Genomic DNA, 20,109 nt, shown 5'->3' with positions numbered 1-20,109 from the left:
CTCACAATTCATTCCAATAGAGTGTAACGAATATTTTAGAAGTTTATAATACAATGGTGTGGAAAATCAGCTTCAATACAATTATTAAATTCAATTAAAGCGGTGTGAAGAATGGATTAACAGTTGTGTTTTGATTAACATTAACAAAGATTAATAAATAATGTAACATTTATCATTGTTAGTTAATGCATTAACTAATTGGACCCAGGGTTATTATCGTTAACTAAAACTATTAAAAACATTTCTGTTAACTGAAATAAAGCTGAAATTAAATAACACTTTAACTAAATGAAAATGAGAAGCACTAAAATTATTAACTGGAAATAAATAAAGCTGAAATTAAATAACACTTTAACTAAATGAAAATGAGAAGTACTAAAATTATTAACTGGAAATAAATAAAAATAAAATTTAAATTAAAATAAATTAAACCTAACTAAAAAAAAAACTAACAAAATGTCAAGCACTTAACAAAACTACTAAAAAATAAAATTAACATCAACACTAAAAAATATAAAATAAAAGCTAATTCAAAACATTAATAATACTAAAATAAAAACTCAAATGAACCATGATGGGAGCTTATTGTAAAGTTTTAACTTCACATTTATACGTCAAGTGCAATTATAGAAGCTTGTTTCCGCCACAGAGTGAAAAATAAAAAAGGTAATTGCGACTTTTTATCTCACAATTCTGACTTTTTTTCTCACCATTGCGAGTTTACATCTTGCAGAATTGCGTGAAATAAAGTCAGAATTGCGTGAAATAAAGTCAGAATTGCGTGAAATGAAGTCGCAATTGCGTGTTATAACGTCAGAATTGCGAGATATGAAGTCAGAATTGCGAGATATAAAGTCGCAATTGATTGTGTTATAAAGTCAGAATTGCGAGATATAAAGCCAGAATTGCGTGACATAAAGTCAGAATTGCGAGATATAAAGTCGCAATTGATTGTGTTATAAAGGTAGAATTGCGAGATATAAAGTCGCAATTGATTGTGTTATAAAGTCAGAATTGCGAGATATAAAGTCAGAATTGCGAGATATAAAGCCAGAATTGCGTGATATAAAGTCGCAATTGATTGCGTTATAAAGTCAGAATTGCGTGATATAAACTATTCTGAGGGGGAAAAGGTCAGTCTTTTTTTCCCCATAGAATTGGACTTTATAACTCGCAATTGTGAGTTTATATCTCACAATTCTGAGAAAATATATCAGAATTGTGAGATATAAACTCGCCATTATGTGCTATAAAGTCAGAATTGCGTGATATAAAGTCGCAACTGCGTGTTATAAAGTCGGAACTGTGAGAAATAAGTCAGAATTCTTAGTTTTCTTTTTTGCAATTCTGACTTTATAACATGCAATTGAGATTTTATTTCACGCAATTCTGACTTTATAACATGCTTTGGCGACTTTATTTCACGCAATTCTGACTTAATTTCTCACAATTCTGACTTTTTTTCTCACAATTGCGAGTTTACATCTCGCAATTCTGACTTTTTTTCTCACAATTGCGAGATAAAAAGTCGCTATTATTATTATTTATTTATTCAGTGGCGGAAACAAGCTTCCATAGCAATAGTTCAACATTGTTATGGGGAATATTTTTATTATTATTTACATAAAACATACTGTAAAAGAACAAACGCTGACAGGCAATAATGTGCTCCTTTTGCAGGTTGTTATCAGTGTCGGACTCGTACCTGCGGCCGGATCTGCGCGGCTTTCTTCGGGTCGACCATGCGCACGTGTTCGAAGTGTTTGAGTGTGTGTTGTCGGTCTTTCTGCTCGGCGCGCACGTACTTCTTCAACAGACTGAACACATGCCGAGGCTGCAGGAGACACAACAGCATCAGCAAACACTCACATGCAGAACAACAGATATCATTTTTGATAATTTTCATCAGAAAACACTCAAATTCAGAACTCACGCGTGTATCAGTGCATCATGTGAGGCATGTGTTCGAGCACACGCGTGTATCAGTGCATCATGTGAGGCGTGTGTTCGAGCACACGCGTGTATCAGTGCATCATGTGTGGTGTGTGTTCGAGCACACGCGTGTATCAGTGCATCATGTGTGGTGTGTGTTAGAGCACACACACGTGTATCTGTGCACACACGTGTATCTGTACATCATGTGAGGCGTGTGTTAGAGAACATGTGTGTATCTGTACATCATGTGAGGCGTGTGTTCGAGCACAAGCGTGTATCAGTGCATCATGTGTGGTGTGTGTTAGAGCACACATGTGTATCAGTGCATCATGTGTGGTGTGTGTTAGAGCACACACGTGTATCAGTGCATCATGTGTGGTGTGTGTTAGAGCACACACGTGTATCTGTGCATCATGTGAGGCGTGTGTTCGAGCACAAGCGTGTATCAGTGCATCATGTGTGGTGTGTGTTAGAGCACACGCGTGTAACAGTGCATCATGTGTGGTGTGTGTTAGAGCACACGCGTGTAACAGTGCATCATGTGAGGCGTGTGTTCGAGCACACTCGTGTATCTGTGCATCATGTGTGGTGTGTGTTAGAGCACACACGTGTATCAGTGCATCATGTGTGGTGTGTGTTCGAGCACACTCGTGTATCTGTGCATCATGTGTGGTGTGTGTTAGAGCACACACGTGTATCAGTGCATCATGTGTGGTGTGTGTTAGAGCACACACGTGTATCAGTGCATCATGTGTGGTGTGTGTTCGAGCACACACGTGTATCAGTGCATCATGTGTGGTGTGTGTTAGAGCACACACGTGTATCTGTGCATCATGTGTGGTGTGTGTTAGAGCACACGCGTGTAACAGTGCATCATGTGAGGCGTGTGTTCGAGCACACTCGTGTATCTGTGCATCATGTGTGGTGTGTGTTAGAGCACACGCGTGTAACAGTGCATCATGTGAGGCGTGTGTTCGAGCACACGCGTGTAAGTGCATCATGTGAGGCGTGTGTTCGAGCACACGCGTGTATCAGTGCATCATGTGGGGTGTGTGTTAGAGCACACACGTGTATCTGTGCATCATGTGTGGTGTGTGTTAGAGCACACACGTGTATCTGTGCACACACGTGTATCTGTACATCATGTGAGGCGTGTGTTAGAGAACATGCGTGTATCTGTACATCATGTGTGGTGTGTGTTAGAGCACACGCGTGTAACAGTGCATCATGTGAGGCGTGTGTTCGAGCACACGCGTGTAAGTGCATCATGTGAGGCGTGTGTTCGAGCACACGCGTGTATCAGTGCATCATGTGTGGTGTGTGTTAGAGCACACACGTGTATCTGTGCATCATGTGAGGCGTGTGTTCGAGCACAAGCGTGTATCAGTGCATCATGTGTGGTGTGTGTTAGAGCACAGACGTGTATCTGTGCATCATGTGAGGCGTGTGTTCGAGCACACTCGTGTACCCGGGGTGATTCGGTCTGCAGGGAGGACAGGTAGCTCTCGAGGGCCAGCCGGCGCCGGTCGTTCAGAAGCGCCTCCACGCGAGCCATGTGTGTCTCCACCAGTTGCTGACGCTCACCGGCCGCCTCCTGCTCCAGCGCCTCCACCTTCTCCTGGAAGCGCTGCGGTAACATCAACAATCAGGCAAAGATCATGGGAAATCAACCAATAGAGTGCAATAGCCGTCGCCCCCTTTTCCAGCAACGTTGGTTCCGGAAGTACTTTTTCCATTCATTTCTCCCATAGGGGTTTTTAAATTAACTCATCCTACCCTCTCGGGTCCCAAAGCTGAAAATGACCCGAGGCCCTATAATTATACTATTTTTTTTTTTTGGTCAAGAAAGCTTATTTTATTTCATTTTGATAATATTTTTTCTATTTTTAATAAAAAATTATGGAGATTTTTTGTTATTTTTTTGTTTTATTTACCTTTAAATGACTAGATTTGATTAATAAATAAATAGTAATCTAAGCACATTCCTCACATTCTTTCAACTTAAATTCAAAATAACTCAAAATAACAATTTCATTAACTCACAGTTTTTCACCAGAAATTCCTGCTGTTAAACAATTATTTTCAGAGTCAAGCTAAAATAATGTGGGCTGATGGCTTCAACAGAAGCAAATACCATCGATTAACAAACTTTAACGGTCTTTAAAGTTATTGTTAAAAATCAGTTTCTACGACAGTTGCGCTCTAAGGCTTAGTTCTTCGTCTAAGGATGAAGAACGGCCTCATGGGAAATTTTAAATTCCTGGAAAAGGACTGAACTGACCTGAATCACGGCCTTCTTGTCGTTGCGTGGTAAACTCTTCGCCTGTCTCTCGGCCTCTTCCCATTCCCTCATCACCTACAAAACAAGTTCACATGACAATCAGCACTTTATCCTCATGATACATTAAATACAATGGTTTTCAATGTAAAACATCAGTTTTCTATGTGAATATATAGTAAAGTTTAATTTATATCCTGTGATCAAAGATGAATGTTCAGCATCATTACTCCAGTCTTCAGTGTCACATGATCCTTCAGAAATCAGTGTTATATGATGATTTGCTGCTTGAGAAACATTAAGATTTATTATCAGTGTTGAAATCAGTTGTGCTGCTGCATATTTTTGAAGAAAAACATTTAATTTTTCAGGATTCTTTGATGAATTGAAGCATTTATTTGAAATCGATTCTTCTGTAACATTATAAATGTCACTTCTGGTCAATTGAATGCGTCCTCGCCGAATGAAAGTATGAGTTTGTCTGCGTGTCGAACCTGAGACATGCGCTCGCGGTGTTTGGCCTCCAGACTCTCCTTGGCCTTCAGAAAGTGAGCGTGTTCGTTCTCGTCGGCTGGCGTCTCCAGGTATCGGTCCACGGCGTCAGGAGGACTGGAGGAGGGAGTCGGCACTGCGGATCCCAGAGAAACAACATCAGAAGAGACTGGTAACGTAAGATCTCACGTCCTTATACAGCTCGTAAGTTTGTAACTACAACTTTGTTTAAAATAATAATAAAAAAATGCCATGTGTTGTCATCTTAAAATTATGGTAATTACAACATGATGTGAACGCAGCGAACGTAACCATTTAATTCTGAATTACACATTTCAAATGATAAAGTTGCAATTTAATGCATTTAAAAAATATTACCTTTAAAAGTAAAGAACGGTAAGATCTCACGTCCTCATAGAGCTCGCAATTACAACTTGTAGAGATGCACGATATATCGGCCATCATATCAGTATCGGCCGATATACAGTAATCAATATTTTGAAGTGGATCGAAACCTTTCATCAAAGTTACACATGAATTTTGAACAATACCTGTTCTTGTTTTAGGAAAACTTTGATTAACTTTTTTTATCTACTTCAAATGTTGACTACTGTATATATTTTTTAATGTTATCGGTCTGATAAGAAAATTTGGCCGATATATTCCAGCCGATAAATAATGTATTATTTCCTTGACGCTTGAGATGTGCACTGTTCAACATGAGGGTTTTGAATTGCTTGAAATATAATTTGAATGACTTCAAAAAAGGAAAATACAGTGAAGTTCAACATGCACAGCGCAAGTTTGACATATCGGCTTCATAAAACTATAATGAGAACATTAGATTTGTGTTTTGAACATGGCTTTTAATGGTGAAACTTTTGTTTTTTATAATCAGGCTCTCAAATTCTACAAAAATTTGGATTTACATTTATCGGCCTATATATCGGTTATCGGCTTTCAAATATAAAGAATTATCGGTTATCGGTATCGGCCAAAATTTCCATATAAGTGCATCCCTAACAACTTGTAAGCTGGGAATTTTCAGTTTTGACATCACGTGTTGTCATCTTGAAATTGTGGTGTGAACGCAGCTTAAACAGGGTTAAAATGCTAAGAAGAGAGTTTGATCATGTTTATTACAGATTCCTGTTTAATCTGTAGCAAAGCTACACAAGCGAGGCAATATAACACGCAAGAAACTGCAACCTTGTGCAGAACATTCTGGATGATTTGTGCCAAATGATTGTGTTTATATTACAGATAATCTCTGTATGATGTCTGTTTATTTATACACCATAAAAAAGAGCTGTTGAAAATGATTCATATCTCAAACCAGCAATAGGATCCAACATGAAATGGCTTGACAAGCACAATTTTCTCTCTTGTTGATGCATTACTTACCATATCAAAGGACTTAATTGAAAGCATGATTTAAACAACACTTACTAACGTCTGAACAGCATTTGACAGATAAAGTCGTGAAGAGAGAAGCGAGGAAGTCATTGATGCTTTTATGCATGCAAATGTAAAACACACACACTTCAGTCTCACATAAATACCACAAGATTAGTTGAAGAATTTCAGGAGAGAAATTCAGAGAAGACCGAGTTAATCAGCAGCCAAAGCCACACACACACACACACACACACACACACACACACACACACACACACACACACACACACACACACACACACACACACACACACACACACACACACACGAGAAACTGTCAGTGCAGATCAGCAAGAGTCTCAAACTGAAGGAATAATTCATTCACTCGTCGTCATGTCTTTCCAAACCCGTATGACTTTCTTTCCTTAGTGAAACACAAAAGATGTTTAGCAGGATGACACAAAAAGCACTATAAATGCATCATAACCCTTGTGAAAAAGAAGTACCCTTAGCAGACTACTTATTATGGAAATAATAGACTTGTAATTAATGTACTGAACAAACAATGGACAATACTTCTTGAGCATTTATTAATCGGAGTTCATTTAATCTCAGTTTTTCCTATCAGATTTTTTTAAACTCAAAAGTTGTAACTAGTTAATGCATCGTGAACTAACATGAACATTAATAAATGCTGTAAAAAAATATATTGCTCATTATCATCTCATGTCAGTTAATGCATTGCATAATGACAACAAATGAGCTGTTTTGAAAAGTGTCACCACTAAAATACACTATTGAAACTGTAATTACACATCTCAAATGATAAATTTACAATTCAGATGCATTTAAAAAAAAAACTTTAAGAGTAAAATAATATTCTGCATTTAAGATAATAAAGTACTATATAGTTAGTCGATACATCAAGTGTACTTATTTAAATGCCAAATTTGAATGTTTAAAAAAAAAACAATTAATACTGTGAAAAATAAATATTATAAATATGTGTAAAATATTATTTGGAAAACATTTATTTTAGTATTGCACTGTTAATCATTTATTTGTTTCTTGCAATCCAAATTTTATCATTTAATTATTTATTTTTTAATCCATTAATTTTAATCCATTTGTATTTTAATCTATTTTTATTATTTATTTATTTATCTTTTACATTGTTTTTCCCCAGACCCCTGATCCAAACTAACATTTAAAAAGGCAGCTATACATTTTTATGTAAAAAGAACCAATTTATACTGTGATTATTTATTTTTTTAAATATGTGAAATATTATTTGGAAAATGTCTAGCTTATTTTTTCTACTCACTATGGTATTATTTTTATTAATTATTTGTTTATTTTAATAAATTTCATTATTTAATTTTTTTTAAAATTTAGTCCTTATAATTAATTTAAATAACTTTTTACTACATTTGTATTTTAATTTATTTTTATTATTTATTTTTTAATTGTTTTTCCCCAGACCCCACTTTGAAAACCCATTTATGATACTTGTATGGAGCTTTTTGACGGCTCCTGGTTGCTGTCTGCTTTCATTATGATTAACAGCATCTTGCTAAACGTCTCTTGTTGTGTTTGGCTGAAGAAACGTTTGTTGGGCATGATTTCGAGTGAATGAGTGTTAGTGGCACGCGTGTCGGTTCTGTCGGTGACTTACACACACTGCTGCAGACAGACTGACAGTATTCCTCCGACTCAAAGTTATTGCGGTTCCCTCCGCAGCCACCGTAGATGAAGGGCGCGCACCGGCCCTCCTCGCGCACAAAATACCAGCGCGGCAACATGGCCCTGCAGGGGCCCGTCTCTGCGCTCGCAAAACACACCTCTGACGGGACACACACACACGCAGACACGCATGAAGAGCAGCGTCTGATGACATGAGAACTAGTGGTCGACCGATATATCGATATTTGGCAGTTTCTCTGCATCTCTTTAGCTGATGTGACTTTTATTTTGAAATCATTGTGAATGGCAGTGCCTGAGTGTCCGAGCGTCTGCATAAGTTTACTGTCTCTGTTTAACAGTTGTGTCTATTAAATGTGACTTATTTTGACAGCACATGGGACTTTTATTTTGAAAGCGTTGTGAATGGCAGCGCCTGAGTGTCCGAGCTTCTGCATTAGTTTACTGTCTCTGTTTAACAGTTGTGTCTATTAAATGTGACTTATTTTGACAGCACATGGGACTTTTATTTTGAAAGTGTTGTGAATGGCAACGCCTGAGTGTCCAAGCGTCTTCATTTATTAACAGTCTCGGTTTAACAGTTCTGTCTAAGTAGAAATTGTGACTTATTTTGACATATGTAGGACTTTTATTTTGAATGCCTTGTGAATGGTAAGTCCCATCCTTCATATTTTCATTTAATATCCATCCTTTCTTGAAAAAAAATAAAATAAATCACATTATGCTGTTTGTTACTTTTATATGGTCTAGAGTCAATTCCGATAATTAAATTGGATTTAACTATAATATAACTATAAATTAATATAAACAAATAATTCATAATGCATAATAATAAACAGTATTATATATCTGATTATTTTTATGTGGGACTTTTATTTTGAAAGCATTGTCAATTGCCTGAGTGGCAAATCCAAACTTGTCTTCATTTGTAAAAATATGATTATTATGGTTAAATTGTTTACTTGCTTTTTTGTGTGTACTTAATTTATTAGTGAAAAATAACATACTCGGATTAAAGAATCAAGTTGCAATGTAAAGTATAAATCTGTTTGTTTGACAGGTTAATATTTTTTTCGAATTCATTTTCAACTTAATTACAAATATAGTAAATATTACGTAAAATTTAATTTGATTTAAGCAATTGTTATGCATGCGTTTTTAATATGTTTAGCCTGTTAACTGATAGCTTTCACATTTTTTCGTAATCAAATTAGGAATCATTCGACAGCTTAAAACATTCAAAATTAATTCCGTTTTGAAAGGTTTTTGCATTTTCATTTTTAAGTACTTTCATTTGTTCAATAATCTGAGTGAAGACCAACCTCAGGTCTGCATTCATGAATGACATCTGTGCATCGGCCATCAAAATAAATAAAAATAATAATAAAATAAATCAATATGTACATCACTCGACCACTAGTGAGAACAGCACGTGATTGGATGCTCTCGCTCACCTTGCACTGTTAACTGATAGCGCTCACATTTTTTCATAATCATCAAATTAGGAATCATTCGAAAGCTTAAACGCACAAAATGCATCCCGTTTTGGAACTTTTTTGCACTTAAATTTTTTGGGAGTGGAGACCAACCTTAGGTCTGCATTCATAAATCACATCTAAAAATATAATTATTAAATATATCGATATCGTTCGAGCACTAGTGAGAACAGCACGTGATTGGATGCTCTCGCTCACCTCGCACCACCTCCTCCACAGACTCGGTCGTCGTGGTCGTGGTGGTCGTCATGGCAACATTTGTGCCCTGGCCGTTGTCACGGCGCTCGTCGATGACCTCATCATCTTCGTCATCCTTCTCGTCCTCGTCTCCGTCTCCGTCCTCGTCGTTGTCCTGAGCCTCGTCCTCTTCCTCGTCTGGATCCTCGTCATCCTCCACCACGGCGGGTTCAGTGTCTGCGTCTCGAGTCATGCTGCAGGAAAACACCGGCAAACATGGACTTGATTCGTCAAAAAGCATCTTTGTAAACCGGCATCATAATACATCAACCATCTGTTATATACAGACACTTTCATTATTCAATCAGGGGAAAAATCATGTCCCATCCTAATAAATTATGTGACTTATTTTGACACTGTGTGGGACTTTTATTTTGACAGTGTGTGGGACTTTTATTTTGAAAGCGTTGTAAATGGTAGGTCCCCATGTTAAACATTACCCTTACTCATTAGCTTGAAGCTTAAAATAAATAATTTTTTAAGCTTTCCATTTTGTCCATGGAAATGCGTTATCAGACACGACTAATCAATAACGACATTCGTTGTGGATGATTTTTATTATGGATTAGTTGTTGAAGCCTGTCATGCACCGGATAAAACGAGCCTCAATAGACCGATCTCGGGGTGCGGGAGCTGTACCTGTTCTCGCTGTAATCGGCCTCTGCCCCCCCCCACCACACGTCAGAGTCATCATCATCATCCGCATCCTTCATCACTGCGCTGTCAGACTCCTTCTCCTCCTCCAATGGGCAGCAGACGAACTCAACGCCCCGGAAACGGTCGATCCCGCACGGCAACAGCATCCCATAATCATGGAGATTCATGCTGCGGTCGCCACACGACTGTAGAGAGACGGAATCACTCTCGAGAAATACTGATGACAACTTTACTATCAGGTTTCACTGGTGCACATTAGTTATTATTATTATTATTAATAATTCATTTAGTTTATATAGCGCTTTTCTCCACACTCAAAGCGCTTTAGGGCTGAAGGGGGGGGGGGGGGGATTTCCTCAACTACCACCAATTAACTAACAACAAACAACACTTCTACAGCATTTATTATTCTTACTTAATCTCAACGTTTAGTAATACATTTGTAAAATCAAAAATGTTATCTTTTTAAACATGAACATTTTTTAACTAGCACTAACAATGTTTAATAAAAGCTGCAAAATATATTGTTTATTGTTAGTTCATCTTGGTTAATCCATTAACTAGAGACAACATTAATAATGTAATAGATCATACTTAATTATAATTCTAAGATATATATATAATATATTATATATATATATATATATATATATATATATATATATATATATATATATATATAAGAATACACGTATATTCATTTTATACATTAATATATTATATACTGTTAATTAATATATATATATATAGTGCTGAGAGTGTGTTGTGTGTTGAGAGTGTGTGTGTGTGTGTGTGTGTGTGTGTGGTCGCTGACCTCTTTGGCGACGGTGTGCCAGTGTAAGTGACTCTCACACATGTCCATGCGCTCCTGGTGCAGGTGTGTGTGTGTGTGTGTGTGTGTGTGTGTGTGTGTGTGAGTGAGAGAGTGTGGTGTGGTCTCTAACCTCTTTGGCGACAGTGTGCCAGTGTAAGTGACTCTCACACATGTCCATGCGCTCCTGGTGCAGGAATTTACACTTATCAGGAACCAGCAGAGCGTCGCTCACAAACTCGCCCACTGACGGAGAGAGAGAGAAACACACAGGTTGAGCACAGAGACTTTGTCAACTTTCTCTCAGTTTGAGAAACTCAAACTCCCAGCAAGCAATTGTCGTCATTTCACCGTCTAGGTTAACTATAGTCGCGCTATGAGCAACACACTTCTAGACAAAACAACTTTGAATTTGTCGTTTTTGCCAAAACAACTTGCGAGGTGTATAATATTCCATCATGTAAGCAAAATAAACAGTGATTACAAGGTGTTTGGTTTAATTTCTATCTCACTCTCTCACTGACCGACTCACTCACTCACCCACCAACTCACTCACTCACTCACTCACTCACCCACTCACTCACTCACTCACTCACCCCACCGACTCACCCCACCGACTCACCCCACCGACTCACCCCACCGACTCACCCCACCGACTCACCCCACCGACTCACCCCACCGACTCACCCCACCGACTCACCCCACCGACTCACCCCACCGACTCACCCCACCGACTCACCCCACCGACTCACCCCCCGACTCACCCCACCGACTCACCCCACCGACTCACCCCACCGACTCACCCCACCGACTCACTCACCCCACCGACTCACTCACCCCACCGACTCACTCACCCCACCGACTCACTCACTCACCCCACCGACTCACTCACTCACCCCACCGACTCACTCACGCACCCCACCGACTCACTCACGCACCCCACCGACTCACTCACGCACCCCACCGACTCACTCACGCACCCACCGACTCACTCACGCACCCACCGACTCACTCACTCACTCACCCACCGACTCACTCACTCACTCACCCACCGACTCACTCACTCACTCACCCACCGACTCACTCACTCACCCCACCGACTCACTCACTCACCCCACCGACTCACTCACGCACCCACCGACTCACTCACGCACCCACCGACTCACTCACTCACCCACCGACTCACTCACTCACCCCACCGACTCACTCACTCACCCCACCGACTCACTCACTCACCCCACCGACTCACTCACTCACCCCACCGACTCACTCACTCACCCCACCGACTCACTCACTCACCCCACCGACTCACTCACTCACCCCACCGACTCACTCACGCACCCCACCGACTCACTCACACACCCACCGACTCACCCCACCGACTCACCCCACCGACTCACCCCACCGACTCACCCCACCGACTCACCCACCCACCGACTCACTCACTCACTCACCGACTCACTCACCGACTCACTCACTCACTCACCGACTCACTCACTCACCGACTCACTCACTCACCGACTCACTCACTCACCGACACACTCACCCACTGACTGACCCACTCACTCACTGACCCACTCACTCACTGACCCACTCACTCACTGACCCACTCACCCACTCACCGACTCACTCACTCACTCACTCACCGACTCACTCACTCACTCACCGACACACTCACCCACTCACTCACCCACTGACTCACTCACTCACCGACTCACTCACCCACCGACTCACTCACTCACTCACTCACTCACTCACTCACTCACTGACACACTCACCCACTGACCCACTCACTGACCCACTCACCCACTGACTCACTCACTCACTGACCCACTCACTCACCCAGGCATCGGTAGGGCACCACGATGTGCATGTGACTGCGGCACTGCTTACGGCCCTTCTTACACCAGTCCCAGATGCTGACCGGCTGATTGGCCTCCACCACATTTGTGATCTGAAGATCTGGATACACCTGGACATGACACACACACACACTTAATGATGCATACAGAACATATGTACTTTGTCATTTATTATCAAAAGTTTGGGGTCTGTAAGATTTTTTTGAAAGTTTTTGAAAGAAGTGACTTTTGCTGTGCTCACCAAGACTGCATTTATTTGATCAAAAATACTGTAAAAATGGTGAAATATTATTTGAATGTAAAACTTTTTTACATACATAATTTAACAAATATGTATTCATCACTTCAATAAGCTCATAGTCTCAGCCTTAAATACATTACATTGTTTAAATGAATAATATTTTAGCTAACTGTGATTTGTATATGTTCATTTCTGAAATACATAACTTAGACACAGTTACACCTGAACATTACAGACGACACACTCGCGCTTAATAATGCATTCAGAACATATGCACTGTATGATATTTATTGTATCTACACTACTGTTAAAAAATGTAGGGGTCTGTAAGATTTTTTAAATGTTTTTGAATAGGGATGGGACGGTATGAAAATTTCATATCACGATTATAGTGACCGAAATTATCATGATTATCAATATTATCACGGTTTTGTTAAAACAAGATGAAAGTGTTAAAAAAGAACTGATGCTCACACTGAAAACATTTCAACAAGTTTTATATTTGAGAATCAACAAACAACAAAATAAAACGAGCAGCTCTATGCACTTTTTAAAGTAAGATTCTATTCTGTGGCATTTCCTTCCTTATAATGACCGTCGTCAATAGCAACGCATTATAACTCAGCGCACATCCATGTATCACAACGGACGCGCGCTCCCATTTCATGCAGATACAACTTGTCATCTTGCGTCTCCGTTTTTGATTGTATTGGAAATGAAATCAGAGTTGATTTATTGTTTACAGAATTTGATAATATTGTTGTGATCATCTTGTCTGGACGAGTTTTGTACACTGTACAAAATGGATTTAACAGGTAAGAATAGAGACATTCATCTCTATTCAATAGCCTATGTCCCCGTAATTATGTGGTAAAAAAATCGGTGTTATAAGTGTACAATGAATATACATTATTATCTCTTAATAGTCTTGTTTGAACTTGTTCGTTCGTCTTTGGCTAAAAACCACTTGCTGCAAACTTTTCTTCGCGGATGCTTCAAGTTTATGTCAAGTGAGTGAGATTAAATATTTCAACTCAAAACAACATTTTGTGCCCAATTATTTCCCAGACGTAGTTTTAGTATTGAGATCAAAGTTAACTTGCCTTGCGTTCGCTACAACAGTGGATGATGGTCACACAGGACGGCTCGGCAGATTTGAAGTGTTTACCACTATCACAGCGACTTTTTTTGTGCATGTTCTGCAGACAGGGTAACCATTCTCGATTAAGTTTCCCTCAGGATTTTTGTAAATGCCAAAATACGACCACACCTCAGATTTGGTCCTCTTAAAAGGCTGAAAAATCTCCCGAACACGGTCACTGCCTTCCGCCATTCCTTCTCGAAAAACAAACAAACAAAAAAAACAACATTGCGCGCTGCGTCAGACTGTTGCTGGCTGGACAGGATTTATAGTGAGTTATTAAAAAAATCCCGATAATCAAATGCGGTTTTAATGATAATTTAATTTTAAACTATATTACGAACCGTCAGTACATTTTATCATGGTTTATAGTGAAACCGGTAATCGTCCCATCCCTATTTTTGAAATAAGTCTCTTCTGCTGTGCTCAGCTGTTTTCTATGTGAATATATAGTAAAGTGTAATTTATTCCTGTGATCAAAGCTGAATTTTTAGCTTCATTACTCCAGTCTTCAGTGTCACATGATCCTTCAGAAATCAGTATAATATGATGATTTGATGCTCAAGAAACATTTATGATTATTATCAATGTTGAAAATAGTTTGTGAAACCGCGATACATTTAAGTTTGGGGTCAGTAAGATTTATTTTGTTTGTAAAAAAAAGAAATTAATCCTTTTATTCAGCAAGGACAACACAAGTGGATTTCAAAATTGAAAAACTCGTGTTTATAGTGACGCAGATTAAGCTCTGCTGAAGCCAGAGCGGTTATTAAATCATGCTTCATTCTATCTATCTATCTATCCATCAATCATCTATCTATCTGTCTATCTATCTATCTATCTATCTGGATTTTACTCTAAATGCGCAATCTCATTGGCTGATGCTAAATCTTTAAAGCCCTATTTCTCAAAATGACTTTTCTCTCTCACTCCGAAATCCGAAATCTCCACTTCAGTAAAACCTTGGTATATACACCTAACTTTCCAGTCTTGTACCTAGGTATATTATGAAGACATTTGAAGAGGGATTTGTAAATATATTATTCCTAACCTGATTTATATAACATTTTATTCCAAAAAACATGGCGAAAATCATTTTTTTAAGGCTACTGGAAGTATATTCTGATTTACAGGATAACAAAAAGTAGATATCCATAAATCCCTCAGTAATTTTTTCCCCATCATATGTGAACACAACGAAAAAATAATTTTGAACCTGGCTTTCTCCAATACTCAGATTTTGTTTTTTTAAATATATGCAAAATAGCGCATATTTAATTAGACAATGCCTCATTTGCATATTTAAACATTAAATTACAGAAAACTTGTAATACATTTTTTTCTCATCTTAATGTAGGTAATCAACTGGCAAAGTTTCATGGTGATATCTGATAGTTAAAAAAATTACCCTATTCACCTGTAGTGTCTCGCCTTAAAGCTGTTATTGATGTTTGCAACGCAATAACTGGAAGGGTTCAACGGGCGGTTATTTTCGTCATTTGCGGCTCGTTGAGAAATATAATGATTCAGCAGAAATGGAGTTTAATTTATTAGGGCTTTTCTCAAGTGGAATGGATTTGACTGACGGCGCTCTGAAAAGTGAACAGACATATGCGCTGAATTAGAGACGGTAGAAGTGAGTGGGTCCAATATCATTGGTCTTAAAAAGTGGGTGGGTCTTGTCCCACACATACAATGGTTCCGACGCCCATGTATCTATCTATCTTTCTATCTGCATGTATCCATCCATCCATCCATCCATGTGTTGATCTTTACCTCCTGGCAGTATTGCAGGATTCCCTCTTTAGTTCCGACGCAGCTCTTGGTTCCGGACGGATCAGGTTCCCATTTTCCGGTCTGAATGTTGATGTGCAAGTTGAGTTTCCCACAGAACATTGCGATCTGTGGCTCGGCCAGCAGTCCGGTCCCAGAGTCTGAGGGAACCTACAACAGAACAAAACCACAGATCAGACAAACTGAACAAAACCACAGATCACACAAACTGAACAAAACAAACAGAACAAAACCAAACAAATTGAACAAACAAACTGAACAAAACCACAGATCAAACAAACTGAACGAACAAACTGAACAAAACCACAGATCAAACAAGCTGAACAAACAAACTGAACAAAACCACAGGTCAAACAAACTGAACAAACAAACTGAACAAAGCCACAGATCAAACAAACTGAACAAACAAACTAAACAAAACCAGATCCAACAAACTAAACAAAACCAGATCAAACAAACTGAACGAACAAACTGAACAAAACCACAGATCAAACAAACTGAACAAAACCACAGATCAAACAATCTGAACAAACAAACTGAATAAAAACCACAGATCAAACAAACTGAACAAAACCACAGATCAAACAAACTGAACAAAGCCACAGATCAAACAAACTGAACAAACTAAACAAAACCAGATCAAACAAACTGAACAAAACAAACTGAACAAAACCACAGATCAAACAAACTGAACGAACAAACTTAACAAAACCACAGATCAAACAAACTGAACAAAACCACAGATCAAACAATCTGAACAAACAAACTGAACAAAACCACAGATCAAACAAACTGAACAAACAAACTGAACAAAACCAGATCAATCAAACTGAACAAAACCACAGATCAAACAAACTGAACAAAACCACAGATCAAACAAACTTAACAAACAAACTGAACAAAACCAGATCAAACAAACTGAACAAACAAACTGAACAAAACCACAGATCAAACCAACTGAACAAAACCACAGATCAAAACAAACTAAACAAAACCACAGATCAAACAAACTGAACAAACCAAACAAACAAAAAAACACAAATCAAACAAACAGAACAAAACCACAGATCAAACAAACTGAACAAAAACAAACTGAACAAAACCGCAGATCAAACAAACTGAACATAACCACAGATCAAACAAACTGAACAAAACAAACAAACTGAACAAAACTGCAGATCAAACAAACTGAACAAAACCACAGATCAAACTGAACAAAACAAACAAACTGAACAAAACAAACAAACTGAACAAAACCACAGATCAAACAAACTGAACAAAACAAACAAACTGAACAAAACCGCAGATCAAACTGAACAAAACCACAGATCAAACTGAACAAAACCGCAGATCAAACAAACTGAACAAAACCACAGATCAAACTGAACAAAACCGCAGATCAAACAAACTGAACAAAACCGCAGATCAAACTGAACAAAACCGCAGATCAAACTGAACAAAACCGCAGATCAAACAAACTGAACAGATCAAACAAACTGAACAGATCAAACAAACTGAACAAAACCGCAGATCAAACAAACTGAACAGATCAAACAAACTGAAACGCATGCAGGCTTAAAATCGATACTGAATCCATTTACTGCCTTATGGCAATAAAATAAAAGCAGGCAAAACCAGTGTTTTTGAGTTTGAGTCAGAAATCTCCAGATCAGCAGCTTTACAAACAGTCTGACGCCACCGAACTAAACCACAGATGAAACAAAATGTTGTTTTATTTATATCTCTATTCTGTAGGATTGTTCGTATACCATTCGCCTGATTTATAAAACATTTTACTCTAAAAACAGTCTTCAACTGTTCTGCATGTAAACAAACATCATATTAAAAATACGGCTGCAACCTGAATGTAGAGCTGAATCTGAATTTAATGTGCATGTAAATGTAGTAAGTGACGGACCGCAGCATTTCACAAAATACAGTCCAACCAAAGATTACTCATGCACCAGATATAATTTGATATTTTTTTTACTAGTGGGTTTAGTAGAACATTAAAGTTCATTTATGTAAGTGAGGAGAGCTAAATAAAGTAAATGTGACATATTACACACAATAATTCTTCATACAGTGACTACCAGTGAAACATTAGGAGCAAAAATGATTGGGACACTTTGAGCTGATCATGTTTTGCTGAAGTGTTTTTTCTTTAATAACTAATGCAGCTTTTTACACCACAGACTGAACAACATGAAGCATTGCTTGGTGATTGGTTGAGCTAAACTGGTGTTATCTAATTGTGTAGTTAAATTTAACAGCTGACAGATATTCAACATAATTCATGTGCGAGACAGTCTAACAGAAGGACGGACAAAACCAGTCAAATATATTATTACTGTCATATTTTACCACCATTTTCTAAAACTGTGATAATGTGAGAAATGTTGAAGGTGTTGAAGGTTTGACTGTACAGCTGCAACTTGAATCTGTGTTTAAGAGTGAAGTTACACGACAAATCTCTGGAATATTTTGATATGCTGATGATCGAAAATGTGTATGCTTGTTTAACTATGATGTATTTAAGTTCGCAAATTTTGTCTCAAAGGCTTGGAAAAAGCCGGCAAGCTAGTTTGTTTAACTAGATATAATTTTGTCCTGTGTATGTTAATGGGTTTATATTGGTGGTTATTTGAGTAAATGCGAATACATCTGTATATGATTACAACACATGCATGCATCTGAATACATATGTACTATTCTATTAGTATTCCGTTTCTAATGCTTATCTCTATACGATGTACTCTAGACTTGGCCATCTTGTATATTAATCTTTTTTTTCTGTATATTATTAATGTTGGTGTCTTCACTCGAAAAAATAAGCTGTTGAACAAACTTAATTAAATTAAGGAAACATTTTCCACGAAATTGAATTACATTTTACCAACAAAATCTAATTTGTTTGAAATGATTTGTTGTAATCTTGCTGTATGAACTTAATTTAATTAATTTGTGTCATTCCTACTAGATAAAGTTGTCAAGTTACCTAGATTTAATTTTTGTCCTGCCTAAAATCACCAACATTATAATATTAGCTAATTTGACTCTTTCGTTACTTCAAATGATAGAAGATAATAGCATTTAATTTAATTAAAATATATTTTATTCATAATAATATTAGATACGTATGCAGGTCTGCAAGAGGTTTAATTTATGTGTTGTGTTTATTGAGTGCCCACATGCTAAACACAGTCGTCACTCTTCTGCATAATGGTAACCACAAAATTCAAAAACATTACAGAAAGTCCTCATAACTAACATAACTGAACATTAAATACTAACATGAACAAAAAACATCTTTCCATTTACTGAAAAACACATAAAATAACACTTTAATCCCTAAATTTACCCTCCTAATGCAGTCCCTTGCAAAGCATGCTGGGAACTACTGATCCACTGCCCAGTTAGTTGTCAACAAAAACGATTCATGTAGTTTTTACAGAAATTAATTAAGTAAATTTCAGTTTTAAATATATTAGGTTGATTGAACACAATTAAATTAAGTTGTGACAAAATATTAAACAATCGTGTTACTTTTGCTTATTTTAATTCATTAAATTTAACAATAGGCAAAAATTATTTTTTTGAGTGTTGTGAACCCACACTCAAAAAAATGGTTTTGTGGCACTGTTCTTTTTACCCAAATATGTTTTGTTAAAGTAACACACATATATTTCTTTTACCACCAAAACACTATTGTATTGCGTTTAATTAACTTAACCTGTATAATTTTCCACTTTACTTAATTATCAATCGTTAAACTAATGTAAAGGGTTTAATTTAGCGATAAACAAAAACTTAATTTGATTGTGTTCAATCTGCTTAAATATGTAAAATTAAAGTTTACTTAATCCGTTTGTGTTGGATTACATGAATGATTTGTGTTGCATTAACTGAAACTGGGCGGTGCTTGTTAGTTCCCAGCATGCTTTGCATATAGCTGAATTAAGACAGAATAAATGTTGAAATGAAGTGTTATTTTATGCGTTTTTTTAGAAAATGAGGAAAGGGGAAGACTTTATAGTGTGTAATTGTGTTTAATGTTCAATTACAT

At 37.6% G+C, this 20,109-nt stretch overlaps 1 protein-coding gene across 1 annotated transcript in view; it reads right to left on the bottom strand.

Moving 5' to 3' along the window:
* LOC143728585 (amyloid-beta A4 protein-like) overlaps nt 1-20,109 on the bottom strand; it is a gene marked incomplete at its 3' end in the record, with an annotated part of 33,967 nt that overhangs the window by 719 nt on the left and 13,139 nt on the right. Inside the window, exons 2-11 of the mRNA XM_077219377.1 lie at nt 16,026-16,193; nt 12,848-12,977; nt 11,139-11,251; nt 10,177-10,379; nt 9,499-9,731; nt 7,779-7,946; nt 4,708-4,841; nt 4,217-4,291; nt 3,404-3,562; nt 1,706-1,834 (exon numbers count right to left, since the gene is read on the bottom strand). Coding sequence (XP_077075492.1) covers nt 1,706-1,834; nt 3,404-3,562; nt 4,217-4,291; nt 4,708-4,841; nt 7,779-7,946; nt 9,499-9,731; nt 10,177-10,379; nt 11,139-11,251; nt 12,848-12,977; nt 16,026-16,193 — 1,512 coding nt within the window. The remainder of the gene's footprint in view (nt 1-1,705; nt 1,835-3,403; nt 3,563-4,216; nt 4,292-4,707; nt 4,842-7,778; nt 7,947-9,498; nt 9,732-10,176; nt 10,380-11,138; nt 11,252-12,847; nt 12,978-16,025; nt 16,194-20,109) is intronic.

This window comes from Siphateles boraxobius, unplaced genomic scaffold (genome assembly GCF_051911475.1).
Source record: "Siphateles boraxobius isolate OS27281-9 unplaced genomic scaffold, OSU_SipBor_1 79, whole genome shotgun sequence".
Lineage (NCBI taxonomy): Eukaryota > Metazoa > Chordata > Actinopteri > Cypriniformes > Leuciscidae > Siphateles > Siphateles boraxobius.
Note: the sequence above shows the minus strand (reverse complement) of the source record. Positions and strands in the feature narration are given on the sequence as shown.